Genomic DNA, 18,381 nt, shown 5'->3' on the forward strand with positions numbered 1-18,381 from the left:
TGTAATTCTTTGACTATGTGCAGAGGTTTTTGGGTTTGCTGCTGCATATGTGAAAAAAGCTGTTTAAAGCCTGTTGTGGCTCCAGATAGAACGGCACACATCTGAGAGACTGGTTGGCTCTGAAGACTAGAAGTACATTAGCTGCTACTAAACTACTGTTATACACCTGAATCCCTTTCTGAACAGTTTGTGGTCAAGTTGCATTGCGAATAATGGAGGTGCCATTTTTGACCTTTTTAAATGTGTGGAGCAAAAAGACAATAACTGTTGTTCTGCTGCATCAATTCTGCATTGATTCCCTTCATTTCAGTGCAAAATTGAGTCAATAAAATAAAAACCTGCCAAACAAACCCAACATTTGATACAACATATCACAGAGCAAAATGGCCACATACTAAAGCTATTGGCAAAGTGAATGGATGCTTAAGTAATGTTAAAACTTGGTCTGCATAAGGTTTTTGCAGTCTGTAGCAGAATAATGAGGCTGCTTTTTGCCTACGTTGGCTGAAATGAAACCCTTTTGATTAGGCCAGCTCCCAAATGTGGGGCACAGTTGTCCAGACCGGGCTGTTACTGACCTGGATCCCTCACTGTGACCTGACCTGCAGCTCTGGAGAGAGACAACATTCAGTGTGGACAAACTGTGTGGAGCCAGGTGGCGAAATGGGCCAAACCGTCTCACGGAGGCGGTGGATCAAACCAAAGAGAAATCTGTTCCTTTGCGCTGATTTTTATGTTAAAGTGGTCAGATATGCAACACGGCTGCAAGATTGGAAACTGCTTTGAAGTCCTGCACGGAGCTGAAAGGTGAATGTTTTTACGTGTGCACAATCAGGTGTGGGCAGATTAATCCGTCAGCATGCGGAGTCCACTGCACTAATGTAAGACTCTGTAACACGAGTCAGTAACAACGCGTGTGAGTTCAGATCTGTCTTCGGTGCATCATTACAGTCCTATATAGAACATTCTTGATGCCTGTACCCCCCTCTGACCCACATGCATTCCTCCATGCATCCACTCTTTATGCCTGCTACCTCAAGTGTAAAGGGGACACTGTTTTCCCAGGTCTGCTCTGGGCCTCTGTCCTACCATCCAGTTATAATAAAGGTTAAGCCTTCCCACACGTGTAGCAGCACACAAATTGAGCATGTTGCCACATGTGCGGTAATCTTTCTTTCTCCCTGGCTTGTATATTTCACAGGTTCTCTTTTTGCGACACTAGACAATGAAGAGTTTTAACCTTGAATCTGCTTTGTTTCTTTGTTAATTATTGCACCTAGAGGTGACTGAAACACCCGTCATCTGAGAAACCAGAAGTTCCCATGCCTTGCAGGGCTCTCACGTACCTGATTATATTCGCGTTTTTCAGTGGGTGTGGTGTGTGTATGCCGGCCTACTGTGCACATGCATTGTTTTCCTGAGGCGTTGAGAAATGATTTATGGGCTTCCACCTGATTCAGACTGGAGTTTTGCCTTAAAGCAAAGCAATAAGGAGTGTCAAGGATGAAAAAAAAAACAGTTTTGAACTTTCTCACCCTTTCAGCCTTTCACGGTTGTTTATTTGTGTCTGTCTCAATGTCTGTAGTCCAGCTTTCTCGGTGGCAGCTGGTAATCCACTTCAGCTCTGCTACCAGGAGTGTCCCGCGTGTCCTTATAAGGGCAAACTCACTTGTGGGCTTGACACAAGTGAGTTTAAAGCACTGATCCGATCTGCTGCCTGGCTGCACTCTAACCTCAGGCTGCTCTGGAAATTATTACTGTAGCTCTCATTTCATGCACAAACACACAGTACCCCCTGCCTCTCACTCATACCCATGCACGTGGGCTTGCAGGCGCAGGCACAAGCATTTCTTGCAGAAAATATACATACTCCTTTTGTGTCGGAGAATTTACTAGACACGTCATGCTTCACAAAGCATGGAGTGTTAAGCGCAAAAACAGCCAAGCACACGCACACCCGCTGGGAGTCAAAAGGTCGGGACTCGGCCTGAGGGGTCGTTGTGCTCCCAGACAGGGCTCGGTGGGTCTGTGATGTCTGACCTGACCTTTGTAAACCACAGCGCACAACACAACTGGAGAGACAGATATATATGTAGGGCTGGGTATTTAAAATTTTGCAATACTTCTGTTGCAAATCCATGTGGGTATTAGTATCTGCTCCAAACTTATACCTTTTTCAGAACTTGTATTTAGCCCAGTGTACAGAGAAATTCATGTTTCAGTTGTCATGAATAAATAGTGTAATGACAGCAGTAGAGAATAGAGAGAAAAATTTTAAGACAAATTGGATCTTGTACAACATTTGCTTTCCATTTGCACAGTGATTTAGCTGAGTCTTTTCACTTCCACAGGTTTAACTTAATCCCGTTTCAACGCTGCGCCCACAGGTAGTCGTTACTGCATGTGCGTTTAGCTCAGCTGTGGACGCCGGACCCACTAAATAGTAGCTTGATATATTTGAGCTACCTGAAGAACCTTGACTTCTTGCCATATTTGACCACTTCTGAGGCTGTTGCCATATGTAGCGCAAGAAATTAAACCAACCTCACAAACTTGGAAAAAAAATCACGTTTAACTGTGCGTCTCTGCGTAGCCGATGAGTTCAGAGGGTGTTTCCGTCCTCAGGAGTGTGTCACCAGCTGGTCGGGATTACCGCTAAACCATGAACGCTTTCTAATTGGCTTGATTGATTGAGCCTCTTCAGTCGGACGTCTTTGGATAGGTTTGAGGTTTTGACTCCATAGAAAGCTGCTGCTCGGCAGGAAGTGACTCAAAGCGACCAACAGTGCAGTACAAGCCTTAGCAGGCCTGCTTGTGAAACATTAAAACATTTTTTTTGTATCTCGCTCCTCACCACAGTAAGATTCTTGCCAAATAAGGTAATCATTTTCTGGTTTAGATCAGTGAGGGAGTGCATTTAAATAAAAAGAGTACCCATCAGTTGCCACATCAGGTTTAAACACCTACTCCATCCTGCTCCTAACATTGCATCTCCCGGTCTGAGTCAGGTGACTCTGCAGAGGCCAACAGGTGTGACGGCAGCTTCCTCTGACCTAGTGACGAGCAGACCAGACTGTAAAATGACTATTCCCCCCACCCACCCACCCACCGCCGTCATTAAAGGTGCTGACAGCTCAGTGACGTCTCGATGACTGCATCGTTTTCAGTTAAACATATTTGTGTGTTTATGTATTTCTGACTCATACGTCTGTGAGCAGCGGAGGCGCTGCTGCGTGAAAAGCTTTCTGTCTGGGTACAACGGCTGCACTCTGGGTCACAGTGTTGTTGTTGTTTTGAGCCACAGTTGACAGTTGGTTACCCAGAGGTCTGTGGCTTGGTTTGAAACATGCCTTTGGGCATGGTCATTTGTCGAAGGTGCTATTTTTCCCCTCTCCCCTCCCACTGACACAGTTCAGTCTCTGTACAAACCGCTGTCATGTGGATGTTTTGTCAAATGGACTCTGTTTCTGCACCCGTGCATGTTTCCGTCTCTGGTATTTAAACGGTTATTCTGTTGTCTTTGGCAGGCACCCAAGTTTAAGGTGTGTTTTATTTGCTTGGGTTACGCCCACTCATTACCTTCCTGTGCAGGGAAGTTATTGGTCGACTTTTTCCCCCCCTCTTTTTAAACGCGTAAAGGAAAAGTCAGTTACAGCTGCTGGCCTTCTGCCAGCTGGATTGGCCGGTTGAATTTAGCGTATGCATGTTGCAACCAATCTGTGCACTGATTGGTCCATTTAAAACTTCTTGTGTTAGAGCTGGTAAAGGTCAAAGCGCTGACATGCACATGCAGGGATCGTTTTTCATGTCTTATCATCACATCATGACTTTAATTCCTTCTGATGTGCTTGTATTTACAAAGATTTGGACAGCGCTGCAGCCTATCACATGCTCTGAGTTTGGGAGTCATCTATGGCCCTTTTTTCCTGACTGCTGAATATTATGATTCATGTTTAAACTGATATGCACAGTACAAAGGCCAAAAAATGCAGCCTGTTTTGAAATGCTAAGCAGAAGTTAGTGTTTTTGAGTCGAGGCCCAGGCTTCAGACTGTCCTGTTATATCTCAATAATGCATAAATAAATCAGTCAGTCCTAAAACTTGGCAGTGTACTGGCTGTATAATCACATCATGACATTCATTCAGCACTAAGCTTGACAGTGTGGTAACAGACGGCTCCCTCGAGTGTTTGGTTAGTGTGCTTGTGTGTGTGTGAAGGCATGTGAGAGAGACACTGGACAATGGTAGAAATGAGCAAGTGTGTTCTCATTTCCTCTCTCCTCTCGTGATTTCCTTGCTTTCACAATCGAAAAACCCGGCGCTGTCGCTCCTGGTCGTCGTATCATCTCGCTGCCGGGTTGGATCCAAACCCAGTTCCTGATCGGAAGATTTCACGACCTTCTCTTTCCTTGTGAGTCAGCAGGAATGTGAGGAATGACCCGTGCGAGGCCTGGCCCTTTCCCACCCAGCTCTCATCTGCCCATTTTTAGGCATACCCAAGTCCAGCTTCTCCCTCATTTTCCTCTTTTTCACTTTGTCATCCTTTCTCTCTGTTAACTGCTTTGCTTTCCCCTCTCATCCTCCTCCTCTTTTCTCATGTCCTTTCTTCTTTTCTGAGCACTTTCTCCTCTTACCCATTATTTTCAGTCAGCTCAGCACTTTAAATTTCCACAAATTATAGCATATAGGAGAGCCCCTCTGAGCTAGTGCAGCTCGGGCTGCATACTTTGTCAAACCACAGCGAGACCTCAAAGCCACTCGCCCCCTTCATCTCTTGTGAGACCCCCCCCTCTTCCTCCTCCAGGCCCAGCAGGGGGGGGCACATCAACTCCCTTTTCAACCCATCAGGGTGTAAGGCTTAGCTTAACAACTACATCCAGCTCCCTCTAGTAGAAACCAGTCGGCATGCGAGGGTTTGTGTCTCGACTCTGCAGGTTTTAACTGGTGCAGCAGGATACCTTAAAGTGTGTGTTTGTGCGTGAAGTGTATCAGAAAGGCCTGCCAGAGGAGCAGGAGCTGCTCATCTCTGCATGTGTTGACAGGCTCCCGCTGTCGACCAAAGGAGAGATCCGTCTCTCCTCTGACAGGAGAGGGCTCCCTCCACCCTCCCATGCTCACGGCTGCCGCTAACATGAAAGCATCCGGCTCGCTGACTCGTGTGTCTGCGTGCTTTTGTACACACTTACACACCTTAATTACTCCTCTCTTGCCTGAAAAAATAAACTCTTTAGCTAATAGTCACTGAGAGCTATGAAATTGCCCAGCGAGTGTTTTTAAGTGAGCCACTTCAGCATCTGAGTCTCCGGGGCCTCCTGCAGCCTGGCTGCTGTTCAACCAAGATGAAGTACCGCCAGAGAAGAAGACACCTGATTGATGGCTCGACGCGGAGAGCTGAACGCACTTCTTTCTTACAGCCGAGCACCAGCTGTTGGCGTGCCTGTTTCTCATCCTCTGCACCTTGCGCAGGTGGTCCTGTCTTTTCCCATTAGTGAACTCAGATCACATGTCATCGCCAATCTATAAGCCGTCTATCGGCCCTGCTGGCCCAATAACTCCTTACCACACATTGAAGTCTAAGCCACAGTGATGCAGTCTAATACTGTTTGGATGTCACACACCTGAATGATTAGATAGATTAGGTTGATTAGACTGCCATAATTAACAAGACCAAGAGTCCACAGGCATGCTAGCCTCTCTATGATGCTCACATCAGCATGCTAACATGCTCACAGCGACAGCGCTAACTTGCCGATGAACCACAAATGCCAAACTGGCGGTGGTGCAAGGGTCAGGACCACAGCGGTCGACCGATCAGCCGACAGATAAACATTACTTTCTCTTCTAATCTTCTTCAGAGTCACTCTGGTTAAACAGCTGTGTGTTTAAGAAGCAGAGATGCGCTGATACTGACATGGAATATCGGCTGATGCTGACTCAAATTGACTGTGCGTCTATGTATTTATTTGTTTTACTTTGTTTTACAAAGTGAGGAAAACAACGTTTAAGTCAAGTCTGATGTTGTCTTACATATGAAAAATGATGCCAGTCTTTTACATACAGTGAGACATACAGCTTATTAAACACTGGTATGAGATCGCTACTCGATATTGGCCAATACCTAGAGCTCAGGTATTGGTACCGGCCTGAAAAATCGGTGTGTCCCTGGCTCAGAGTCTGCCGCTTCTCATAAACACTGTGTTATTGTCCTTGTTTGACAGGGTTAATTACAGAGCGCAAGAGACGGCGGCTGAAAGAAGACTCTACGCTGCTTATTCACCACCCTGTAGTTACACTGAAAACAAGCCTGCGACCCTTTACTGAAGCAGTGGGTTCTTATATAACTGTGTGGCCATTTCCTCACAATGCGTCTGTGGTGCGCTCGCTCAAAAATGCAAATATAAGACTGACAAGTGGCTAATCTTTGCAAGCCAAATGTTTGCCCTCCTGCTGTGTTGGAACACTTTTAACACTTGTGTTTGTCTTCATGCCCTCTGTTTGTTTGTCCTTTTATGTTGTACGTGCAGCTGGATGGAACCGTGGATCTGGATGAGAGACGCCTCATCCGTTCAGCCATCCGGGAGCTGAGGAGGCGGGAGATCGAGGACATGGAGGCCGCTCTGGCCAGCAAGAGATTTCGACCCACGCGCCTCAAACAGCAGGAGGACAAGGAGAACCAGCATAGGTAAGACCACACACACACACGCACACACTCTCAGAGACCTGTCGTAATGACAAACTGCACCTGTCCAGGTGAACTGGAGATGGTGGGAAATGAACACAGATGCAGAATATCCCGACTCCAGTGGGAAGAGAGAAAAGTCACATAAGGCAATCATAGGGGACAGAAAACTGCAACCACAGCAAATTTTCAATTTTCCATTGTGTGTGCACATTTAAGTCAAAGTATGTCCTTTCGTCAGATTACCTTTGACCATTTCAGTCCTGAGTGTGACATTGAATTAGTTTTTCTCACACCAATTTGTTTACTAATTCGGCCCACTCAGAGCCTTCTCAGTGTTTTTCTCAGTGACAGACATTTCCCATCTCCTGTCATTGAGCTGAGGAATGGGGATAAACTGATAAGCTCTGATGACACTTTTAATTGACACGTTTTTGCTGACAGACTGAATGAGAAACAGGACAAACAGGCTTCAGCTATCAAAGAAGATCCTCCGGATGTGACTGTAAACACTGTATTCTAAAGAGACTCAGAGGAATATAAGTCTGTATCAAACCTCATGTTTGATATATTATAGATATTAAAAATATTTTGTAATTTGGCTGATCAGTGCTGACTTTTTTCAAAGGCTTGAGGAAAGATACTCTCTTATTCCTAACTCGCTGTACCAATTTGTAACATTTAAACAGGAAAGCCCACATTAAGCAGGTTTTATCTGATGAGATGAGACAAGACGCTGCTGTTAACCAATCAGCATCTTACCAAATCTCTACAGAATTACATTAATTTGCAAAACATCATGAAGCACCTTTTGATCTCTTTAGCCAAAACCACAGAAATCAGATGATATGTGAACTTAAAGCTTTGACGGTCTGAAGGTTTTTGTCTGTGTGGATGAAATCCTGAGCCCTGCAGAACAGGATGGACTGAGTCCTGTTAAAGCTGTTAATTAATGACTGGTAATGTCTGAACTGGGGCAAAGATTTAACACTATTGGACGCGCAGAAGATTCTCAACCATCTGCTGTTGTTCTTTCTGTGTCACTGTTAAGACCAGTGGCCGGGCCTAATCACTTCCATTCACTGCTGCTCTCAGATGACTTGAGTCACAGTAACAGAGGAGGTGCCTCAGTGAAGCTGCTGGAGGAAGCAGACCTACTGCAGCAAACGCACGCAGACACTCGCACACATGCACACACATAACCCGTCTGAAAGTTGCATTATCCCATGCCTCTCAGCGGTGGAATGTGAAATATTCCACTCCAACGTGCCACACATCCTTTAATACCAACGACTGGAGGAAAGTGAAGATAATGAGAGAGCTGCAGGAACGTATGAGTAATAGAAACCAACATTAAAGCGAGCAGTGAAATGGAGAAATGTGGGGCTGAAAAGAGGGAGGATGAGAGCGGCCTTTTTCAGGCACTGCGTGTCATTGCTGTCACATCTGTTATGCCAGACGTTTTCCACGCTCCACTCGGGAGTTTTCCTCTGATGGGTTTTGTCCCGGCCAAGAGAACTGTGTGTTATCTTGGAATTGTCTTCCATATGAACAGAGAGGAATCAGGGTACAGTCGGTATTTTGTTGTTTTAAGTTTGTCACTTGCTGCAGGAGCACAAGCTGATGGTCGGTCACAGAGACCGCCATTATAAGAACTTCACTCTCTCTCTCTCAGGTCAGAATCCAGCGACAACTTGGACGTGCTGTCAACCAAACTGCAATCAGTCCAAGACATCGATGAGCTCACAAAAATGGTGAGTATTAACCCACAAAACCATGAAATGTGGTGACACTACATGCTCTTCTTGTGTGCGCTGAGATTTTGTGTGTTTACGCGAAGCTCCGCGCCGCCAGCGAGTACGAGGAGAGGAAGATGATCCGAGCTGCCATCCGACAAATCCGAGATGAACAGCAGCAAGGTGAGTCCAGCTGTCTGCTAACATGGAGTAAAGCTGCGTCCATATGTGTCGCCTTCTCTGGCTAAGATGAAACCTGCATCTTTTCAAGGATTAGAGGGAAATGTGACACTGGTAGTGAGATTGTGACAAATCAGTTAATGATGATGCATGTGGCCACTGGTCTGAAGAGAGTGGTGTAAAAACATAGAAAAAGGACAAAATGTCATTGAAAGGCCATAATTACTTGAGACACAGTCTTTGTAAAGGGCATTGATTTGTTAAATTAGGAGACCTTAAGCCCCAATCAAAACAATTGATCTCAATATTCTGAATATGATGTGTCTAGACCCCACTGCTCCAGTCAAGCTGAACGTCAGGGAAATTATGTGTTTTGGCAGCAAATTCAGGCAGCTAGAAAAGCACCGCACTGATTGGTCTGACGATGGTGCTGAAAGTACAGGTAAAAACTCTTTAACTGCCGCTTGCCTGAGTGAATTTTAATCATTGTCTAAGAACCTTAGAGGGTCAATTCATATCGCCGATTAGTGTCTATGCATGATTCATGTGGGAGAGATAGCGGTCTGTCTGTGGTCGCCATGGCTACTGTGGCAGATCTACCTATGATGCTGGATCAGATAGTGGATTCCTGTCATTCCTTAGCGCTGTCTGGTCTGTGTGAGGCCCCTGTCACTCTGACACACTGTGATGCATACAGACTGCCAGCCTCCTGCTGTGGGGCCTGTCAGGACACCTCAGATAACCTGGTCCTCTCTCACCTCAGCTTGTATCCCATCTTTGTAATTTCACCAACGCCCAGAAAGTTGACAGCAGATGGGCTAATGAGTCATCTTTGTCATTCTCATTATTGTTCCACTGCTGTGTGTGTGTTTTTAGGGGTTGTGGAGCGTGGTAAAGCTCCTGGTCGCTGCTTGGAGCCTGAGAGCGTGGAGCCCCAGAGCAACATGGGAACTGGGGTGAGTGGAGCAGGGTTACCTGCTTCAAAGAAAATGATGTTTTTAACCTTGTTAAGATGTCCAAGGGACGTTTTTTTATGTGCTAAAAGACATATCAGGAGTGAAATAAGCAGTCAATGTCGTTGCCAAGCATTTCTTTGTACCAATGACAGACTCAATAACATGATTTAGATAGCCAGGGTTTCATATGTCACACAAGAATCAGTCGTCAGCTTCTTCTTCTTCAGAATCGGTTTCTGGTTCGAACACATATGGCTGAATTACTCCTATATTACGAGGTGCCAAACAAAACAAGCAGAGGTTTGTGCGTTTGATGAGGAGAGTCAAAAGTGAGCAGGTCTGCTTAAGCTGCAGGGTTGGAGATAGAGTCTTTCGAGAGTATTACCCTGATATACTGTAGCATGAACGTCACATTACAACTGATGGATAAGCAATAGTCTAATACTCATGTCAGCCTGCATTTGCAAAAATGAACCGAGCACAGACCAATTTGCCGGTGCGCGTTTGTTTGCATGGCAACAGATACCACTGAGGTTTCTCTGCTGTCACGATGAAGAATGCAGCAAACAGCAACAGGCACTGTGACTTGAGTCACACACTGTCATGAATGTGGCTACACCACACGCATGCACACACACAAAACACATGATCTGGCTGCCACGGAGCAAGGAATGTTTTTTTTGTTTTTTTCAACCTCATTCAGGTTTGGCCATGTACGAGGAGAAAGATGAAATTTACTTTGAGCCTGGTGTTTAGTGAGGGTAGTAAATCGTTTTTTGACAGGTACCGTCTCCCAGCCGCTGTCTGCACACATCTGTCTGTGCAGCCTTTCACACTTGTAGATGGTTGAGGTGAGGTTTGAAGTGTAAAGTGAGAATGTGTGTGAGAGAGAAGAGGCTCAAAGAATTTAAAAACTTTTAATTTAATTGTAGCTGATTTGATCAAATGCAGTAATGGTGTTATTGCATTTTAAGGTCTATGACACATGCTTCAGTCACCCTGTAAAACTCCAGACTTCAGACATCTCCTTTAGCTGACTGGCCCCCTAGTGGATGAGAACGGACTGCGTTTTCAAAGTTGAATCAAACTTTTATCTTTTTCATTGTAAAAGATTGAATTATATGGCTGTTGCAGCAAACAAGATGTGAAGATGTAAGGCTCAACTGTTTGGGTCTGCATGGGACCAGATGTTATCTTATCTGCTGGGTTTGATCACAGTTTTGTGATGAATGCTCTGTTTCCAGTGAATGAGATTTTGTTAGAGGGAAAACAAAGTTAATTCTTACTGTATGCGGTCACTGTTGTTGTAGCTCAAGCCTTTTGAGTGGTGGCAGTGAAGGGACACCTACAGTATCTACGCTTTAACGGAAAATACAATCAGTCGCATGATTGGCGTTCTGGCGGTTCATGTGAAAGGACCCGTGTGATATAAAGGAGGAGAAAATAAAGGCTGTTAGTATCAGTGCCATTGTCTGTTGTAGCCTGTGCTGTGCTTGCAGGCATTCCTTGTGTGTGTGTGTGTGTGTGAGAGAGTGTGAGTGTGCATTGTCCTCAGATAGGAAGCAATGACAGCATGTTGGCGTCACAGGATGCTCTAACATTCAAGACTTTTTTACCTCACTTCCTGTAAGACAGCTGAGCGGCATGGCAGTGTGCTTGTGAGCTACAGGTGGTGTGATGGATTGGGGGGGGTCGGAGGTCTGGGTGGGGGCTCGGACAGACAGACAGCCAGACCACCAGCTGTGCCTCAGCGATGTAGTCTGCGCTGGAATGGGGACATGGCCAAAAACAACATCAACCAGCAGCAGCAGGGCTCCTTCCACTCACATCAGAGCAGCGGATCTCTTTGAGCTGCGTGCAATTGTCCCGTGGCAGATGGAGGACCTAGATAGGCCTCCACAGCAGCCAAACTCACGCAAAAACACACACACATGCAATTCTATATGTGGACACTGCCAGCAGCTTGAAACAAACAGCAGCTGAAGAACTCGTGTAGCAAAAACAGATGCAAAGTGTATGAAGTATATGTGTATGTAAGTACTGGATTAATGTAGCTGTTAATTCCCTCATTAGTTTTGAATGGGAATGGTTAACATGGAGGAAAAGCTCAAGTACAGTAAAAGTTTCCTTTTGCTCATTTGAGAGAAACCATACTGTAACAGCTTATACGAAACTTTAATTATATGTATGTAGCAGCAGTAGGAAAAAGGATCTGTATTCATTGTTGTAGCATAAAACAGTGCAAAATATTTAAAAATGTAAATGAAGCTCTGTTGCAATTTAACATCACCTCTAACAGCAGTTGGAGAAATGGAAGAAACGGGTCAAAACAAAGGCAGAGTGTGTCAGAAGTTAATGTGTCAACCAGGCAACCCTTTAACCTGTAGGAAACGTGTGTGTGTGTGTGTGTGTTGGGGGGGGGGGGGGGGGGGGTTGAGCTCCCTGTGGAGACAGAACGGGAGGGAGGGGAAGTCAAGGGAGTGGCTTGTTGGTATTATATGTGTGTGTGTGTGTGTGTGTGGTGGTGGTGGTGGTGGTGTGCATGTCTGTGTGTGTGTGTGAGTGTGTATGATGTGGCTGAGGGAGTAGAGAGCAGAGTAGCGGATGTCCTGACTCCGAGAGGGTTACTGCTGAGGGAGCGAGGCAGTCGGTTTAGTGAAGAGAAGGTAAATGTCATTCAGATGTTTCTGCTGTCGTGCGTCACAGAAACTGCTCCTCTGTTCTATTCTTTATTCATTTCTTTATCTTTTTTGGGGCTTTTGGACTAAAAGTCATTTAAACATCTTTCCTCATCAATCTGCGCTTGTTTCTATCTGATTGAAGATTGGGACGTTTCTGCCTCTGTGTTTACCCTTCAGGTTTGTGTGCTGTATGGTTTAACTCTGAGCATGTATGTTGATCACACCTAAGTGATGCATGAGATGAAACTGGATCACTGACACATGCAGAATTGTGAAATTAATGGAACAATATTACTTGAGTATTTAATTGTTTTACTTTAAATGTATCTTAGTGAGTTAACCCTGTAGGTTGTCTCTGTGAGGCTGCAGGCTTGCATGCCATCTAGGTGTGTTGGCAGAGCTCAGGTAGGCTGTCGGGTGGGCGGGTGTTGTAGCTCCTGACAGAGTTTTGTTTGCTCTCTGATCTCATCATAAACATGTTGCAAGAACAGAGCTGAAGAAGTAGCTTCACTGTCTATGATTGGGCCTGTGTGTCAGCGACAGAGAGGGTTTAGCGGACTTTGCAGATGAGATGGAGGAAGAAAAGTGCAGTGGATCCACTTTGAAGAAAGACCAGAGAGTAAGCTCAGATCGGCATGTGATGATGTGCAGCAAGTCAGGAGTGGGGAGTTTTTTTGTGGGTTCCCTCGCACCAGACTGAGTGTGTGATACTGAGATGATTGCTACCTCATTCCAGCTACTGTATTTCAGTTACTGGAGGTGAGCCGAGCGTGTGGTTCGTCAGGCTGCAGTAATGGAAAATGATCCACCAGGTTTCTTCTCTCTTCCACGTGGAGCCATGGAAGACCCTCTAATGGTCTGGCCTTACCAGTGTAGTGATGAATTTAACTTTCATGGAAAACTGGAGTGTTTAAAGCCAGCGTGTTAATCTGTAGTTGATCTCATCTGTCTGTGTGTTGGAGAGGGAGGTGTGCGCCTCAGCGCTGGCTCGGCCTCAGCCTCAGCCTCATTGTTGTTATTTTTTGCGGAGCTGAGGGTTCAGAGGAATCCAGATGGCCCACGCCTTGCTGTGGTCACAAGAGAGGACAGTTGTTTTTGTGTTTACCGGTTTGAGCTTTTGCAATTACAGTCCAGCACAAACGGACTCCTGAAGCCAGATGGGGCGAGTGGTCTGAATGAGCGTCGGAGTGGGACGGCGTTAGAGTCGGTCCCACTCTGTCAGGTCTTGGCTGCTGGGGCCAGAGGGAAGCCGCTAATGACAGCACGGTGGCTGGCAGCAGGTCGCGAGCTCTGGTCTCCCTCTCCAGTCCCACTTTATCTTCCCTTTTTTCCCTCTGCCTCACTGTCTGTGAGAAATATGTTCCCTGTGGTTTCGTGGGAGCTGTGAAATGATGGCTGTCTGTCTGACTCCTGGTAGAGGCGAGAGAGAGAGAGAGGAGGGGCGGGTGACGAGAGACTTGTCCTCTCTAATTGTGTTTACGGCTCAAACACAATTATCTCCCCCTGTGACTCTTTGATTGGGTGACTCCACTCAGGGGGAGAGTGCCCTTTGTGTGCGACCCCTTGCATTATTACACTGCAGTGCCTTCAGTCTTTTGTGCTGTTGCAGAAGACTGTCAGCCTCCTCCGAACTCATCAGACACTGCAATGACTCATTAAATGAGCGTTCAGCGCAATTTCTTCTCTCCGCTGTGACGTCCCAGCCTGTAAGAGCAGCTGAGAGGACTTTTTTATTCCCAAGAATCTGTGCTGCCACTTAGGTTTTTTGCTCCATGTGGAAAAAAAGAGAGAAGGCATGGAAAAAATGACATTGGAGCCCCTTCTATGTGGATTTATATTGCTATGATGTCATATTTAGTATTAACATCTTAGATGATTGTAGCAGCAAAAAATGCCTTGCTTTACCTATTATTTCTATTTTATTATTTTTAGATTATCCAACTATTTATCTATGTGACACATTAAGTCGTGCAGCCTCTTTATTTCACATTAACCTTTCCTGTTTGTGCTGCCATCTCCTGCAGCAGTGTCTGATTACATTTTCTCATCTGAGCCGGCCTGCCCTGTAATCTGCTCAAGGTGGGGAAGGTCACAGTCAGCAGAGCAGAAAGCCGGCAGTCCTTTCTCACCTCGGCCTCACACTTGTGTCTCAGTTCCAGCGGGCAGCGTGTTTCGGTCACCGCGTTCGCTCTCTGATCACACGCCGCATTGATTAAAAGCCTTTTAAAACACTGAGGAAGGATTTATGGGATTGTCACACTGGGGCTGCTGCTGACAGCTGTACCAGTCTCTTGTGTTGGATAACATTGTTTACACACGGAGAACTGATTGTGGCGTGTGATTGTGTGGTTGGGTGTGTGTGCTTTCTTTGCTTGCTTGAGAGCTTGCGAATGTGGTCTTTTTGAAGTAATAGCAGGGTGTAAATCTGTTGTAAGCATTATATTTTCAGTATGTAAGGTCATGTCCTGTATGTTTTCTCAGGATCCACCCAAACTTTTGTTGGACTATTCTTAACCCAGATGCGTCTTGTGAAACACCTTTAAGAAGATTATGTGCCTTGATATAGTTTTCAGAGTGATGCAGACCACCTTTGGCTCCACACACGAGAACTTTTTGCCCTTTAATAGAAAAGTTTGCTGCAGAGTGTTGTGGATTAAGAATGAATGTGTGGGAGTGATTTAAAGAGTGTGTGTGCACATGTGCTCGGAGGAGCCTTATTTGTGCAGCTGATTCTCCTGTGGACTAGCTCAAGGTCAGGCACCAGAGGCCCAACAGTAGTTCCTGCATCTTCATCGTCCCCCTCTCCGTCCTCCCCTCCATACCTCTGCCGTTTCCTCTCCACATGCCAAAATACTGCGGCATCTCCTCCGAGATCTCCTTCCTCCTCCTGCAACTTTCTTCCGCAAGTAAAAGTTAGGGCCGGAGTAAAAAGCTGTATTATGTCCTGCAGTTAGATTTCAGTTACTCCTAAAGGATTAGGAGCTACTCAATCCAGATCACAACAGTATTGGAGCATACATTGACTGTGGAGTGTGTTGGCTCTTCGGGTACGCAGGGTCCCCCCCTCCCCTTTCTCAGACATATACAATGGAAAGTAAAACATATCTTCACTTTTCCAGCTGGCCAAGCTTGTTGCTCATCATGGCTGGAGCATTTGACCTCAACCTCCAACAAAAGACAGTTGTGATCACAGCTGACCTCAAACAGACGATCGTAGGACTGATGTTTGCAGAGCAACGAGGTGGCGTTTTGTCTCAAGAAAAACCTGAAGACATCGTGACCTGAAAAAAGAAAAAAAGCATGATACTTGTGGAGCTTTACTGAAATGCATTGAGCATGTGTGATTCTTTCTTTTTCCTTGTGTTTATTTAACAGGAGACAGAGCAGGAGAGCCGCAGTGAGCACGAACGGATCAGATCTCAGATCCGGGAGTTACGCAGCCAGCAGACACAACAAAGCAGAGAGCTGCAGAGAATAGGTAAGAAACACTCGCTCAGTACCAAACCGCTTGTGACTGCTCTGCAAATTTGTGGACCTTTGTTTCACAATTGGGCTGATTGCTCAACTCACATTGTCTGCATACACACTTACATCAGGTTTAGCCATGCTGCACTCATGGAATCGTTGAAACACAACACCTTTTATATACTGTAAACATTCACTGAAAGGTCAGGTTTGGGTAGGCACTTATAACTCAAAGCCAACACTGACCACCTCTGTTGCGTGTGCATGTGAGTGCATACATCCGTCTTGATGCAATTTCCTCTTCGCTGCCTGTTAAAATAGGAAGCTAAAGGAGGTATTCTCCCAAGGTGGCGGTCAGGAGGTCACATCAGTTCAGGCTCTTTAAGCTCCTTCATTGAACTTTATTAACTGTTTGGAGTCACTCACAGCCACAGGCTTAATGACTTTGGCTTCTTAAGTGTGAGGTAATTTCATTAACCGCTCTGTTAGCCCCACCATTAATATAAAGTGGTATGAATGCAAGCCTTCAGGACGGAATGAATGCGCTTTGTTCACCTGAATCCTTGAAACTCAGCAGGCACAGAGCTGACGTTGAATAGCTTGTAAAACGGCAAAAGTGTTTTGTTGACAAGTCATAAATGGTACAAACCTGCCTACACCAACACTTGTCCAGTTTAAATGCCTCAGGAGAAAGTATTAATTTGATAATCCCCTTCATATAGGACACCAAATTGAGCTTTGATCACCCTTGGCTGAAGATGGAAGTATTTTATTTAAGGCCGAGCCTGGCCAACCTGAACTGGCCAGAGGCTGGCAGCCATAATAATGTCATTCTGTGTGGCCTGGTCTACTCTGGACTTGGCTCCCAGTGTCCTTCTCATGGACCTGGGGTTGGTGGTTGGGTTATGGGAAGCAACAGAGAGGAAAACCCAACAGCCGCACCTCTGCTAAATACAGCTGATACCAGAACAGAACCAAGGCCTAGATTTGATTTAACTTGGTGGAGAAACTCCCCACCGTTCCTGATTTATCCCTGCCTTACAATTTAAAGCAGGGTGAAGCTCAGGTCAACAAAAAAAAGACCACCATAGAAAAGTAAAAGAAGAAGGCGCTTTTTAAAGTGGACACCAATCAACAAAGACAGACATTTGTGGTTGGGGAAGGACAGTGCAGCCAGGGTGGGCCGGTGGTTCTTGAAGGGGCAGTTGTCTTTACAGCAGAGTGAAAGTGGCAGAAAATAAGAGATTGACTTGGACCATCAGTGGCAGGTTCTGTTTGGTATTTGAACCTCCACCTCTCAGACAAAAAAAGCTTTACATTCACAAGCTGTTTCCTCAATGACCACGTGTCCAGCTGGACTGCATTCTAGTCCAAACTGTATCTGGTAAAGCTGTGATTTAGAAGAAGTTTAACGTTTGCAGAGACTTTTAGTGGAATGTGCTGTGTGCCTCAAGTTCCCAAAAGAGAGAAACTAACGCAGCTTCAAGTTTGACACTAATGCAGATTTCACACAGAAACTCTGTGAGGAGGTGAACACGGCAGCGTCTTGTGCATGACCATTAATACCAGGTCACTAGTCATGCATATGTATCAGTTCAATACCATTCACACGAGACCTTGATCTGCAGCTGCTGCACCATAGAAGTCTGTGCTAAAACATGTGTACAGTGGTTCCCAACGTAGGAGTCAGGTGCCTCCAAAGGTGTCGTGAGGGGTCATGAGAGGATTAAAAGAAAAAAGAAAACACTCAAAATTATTTATATATTTTTAAAAAATTCTGACATTTTTATTTCACCTGGAGAAATTTGCATCCTCAAGACTTTAAAAACCATTAAAACGAAGAAGTCTAATCAGGGAACATAATGTTGCTTGAATTGCTTGCACATTTGAGCCCATCCTCACCCACTCACCTGGTCTTTGCTTACTTTTCCTCCCTCTAGTCTCAGCTTAACATACCACATTTGTATTTGAAATACTAGTGACAGTGATGCAACCAAAGAAGAATTTGTGGTTACTCACAAAGCTTTTATTGCACTTTCAGTTTATTCAGTTTCATTTTACCTGGTAAGTTTTGTTTGTTTCTTTTTTTTTTTTTTGGCTTATTTTATTTTTGTTTTCTTTATGTGGTAGCATTATGAAAAGCAAATGCAACAGCTTAAACGAGACTTGTGGTACAACTCGCATCAAATGCTATGATCATTAAGGTTACAGTAAATACACTCTAGAAACCTGTTGCATCAAGGTGTGATGAACCTGTGTTAAACCCCCGGTCATCACCAGGCGATGCAGAGCCAAAAAACCAGGGTTGACGCATTCACAGCAACGACAAACGTGAGCTTTCCTCGGGTCACTGCTTCAGTGTGACAGAAGCATAAAGAAAACCCTTGGTTGGCCTTTGTTTGTGCTCTAGATGTTGACTGGCAGCAGAGTGCACAAGTGCAGGCTGCTCTTGTAGCTATTTTAGAGAAAAAAGCAAGCCTCTCATTACCCAGTAACGGTGGGGATTTTCCCAGAAATGGCAACACAATGGGCATCAATAGACGGCTTCCCAGTGGCAAAAACATGGACAATACCGTGAGAGGTTGTAGAAGAAGCAGTGCATTTTGGCTGTCACTTCAGTTACAGTTGACCAGTAATTGAGTTTGGCTTGAGCGCATCATTAGATATAGAAACTGCTGTCTAGT

At 45.3% G+C, this 18,381-nt stretch overlaps 1 protein-coding gene across 2 annotated transcripts in view; it reads left to right on the plus strand.

Annotated features, from left to right (window-relative positions):
• The window catches only part of smtnb (smoothelin b), a 49,779-nt gene that overhangs the window by 8,380 nt on the left and 23,018 nt on the right, over positions 1–18,381 (plus strand). Inside the window, exons 2-6 of one of the 2 annotated variants that reach the window (XM_041936800.1) lie at positions 6,525–6,682; positions 8,355–8,433; positions 8,520–8,598; positions 9,472–9,551; positions 15,608–15,710. In XM_041936800.1, coding sequence (XP_041792734.1) covers positions 6,525–6,682; positions 8,355–8,433; positions 8,520–8,598; positions 9,472–9,551; positions 15,608–15,710 — 499 coding nt within the window. Of the gene's footprint in view, positions 1–6,524; positions 6,683–8,354; positions 8,434–8,519; positions 8,599–9,471; positions 9,552–12,786; positions 12,852–15,607; positions 15,711–18,381 lie in introns of those variants that run through there. The other variant, XM_041936802.1, reaches the window with a different exon arrangement.

The sequence above is a fragment of the Chelmon rostratus genome, chromosome 5 (genome assembly GCF_017976325.1).
Source record: "Chelmon rostratus isolate fCheRos1 chromosome 5, fCheRos1.pri, whole genome shotgun sequence".
Classification (NCBI taxonomy): domain Eukaryota; kingdom Metazoa; phylum Chordata; class Actinopteri; order Chaetodontiformes; family Chaetodontidae; genus Chelmon; species Chelmon rostratus.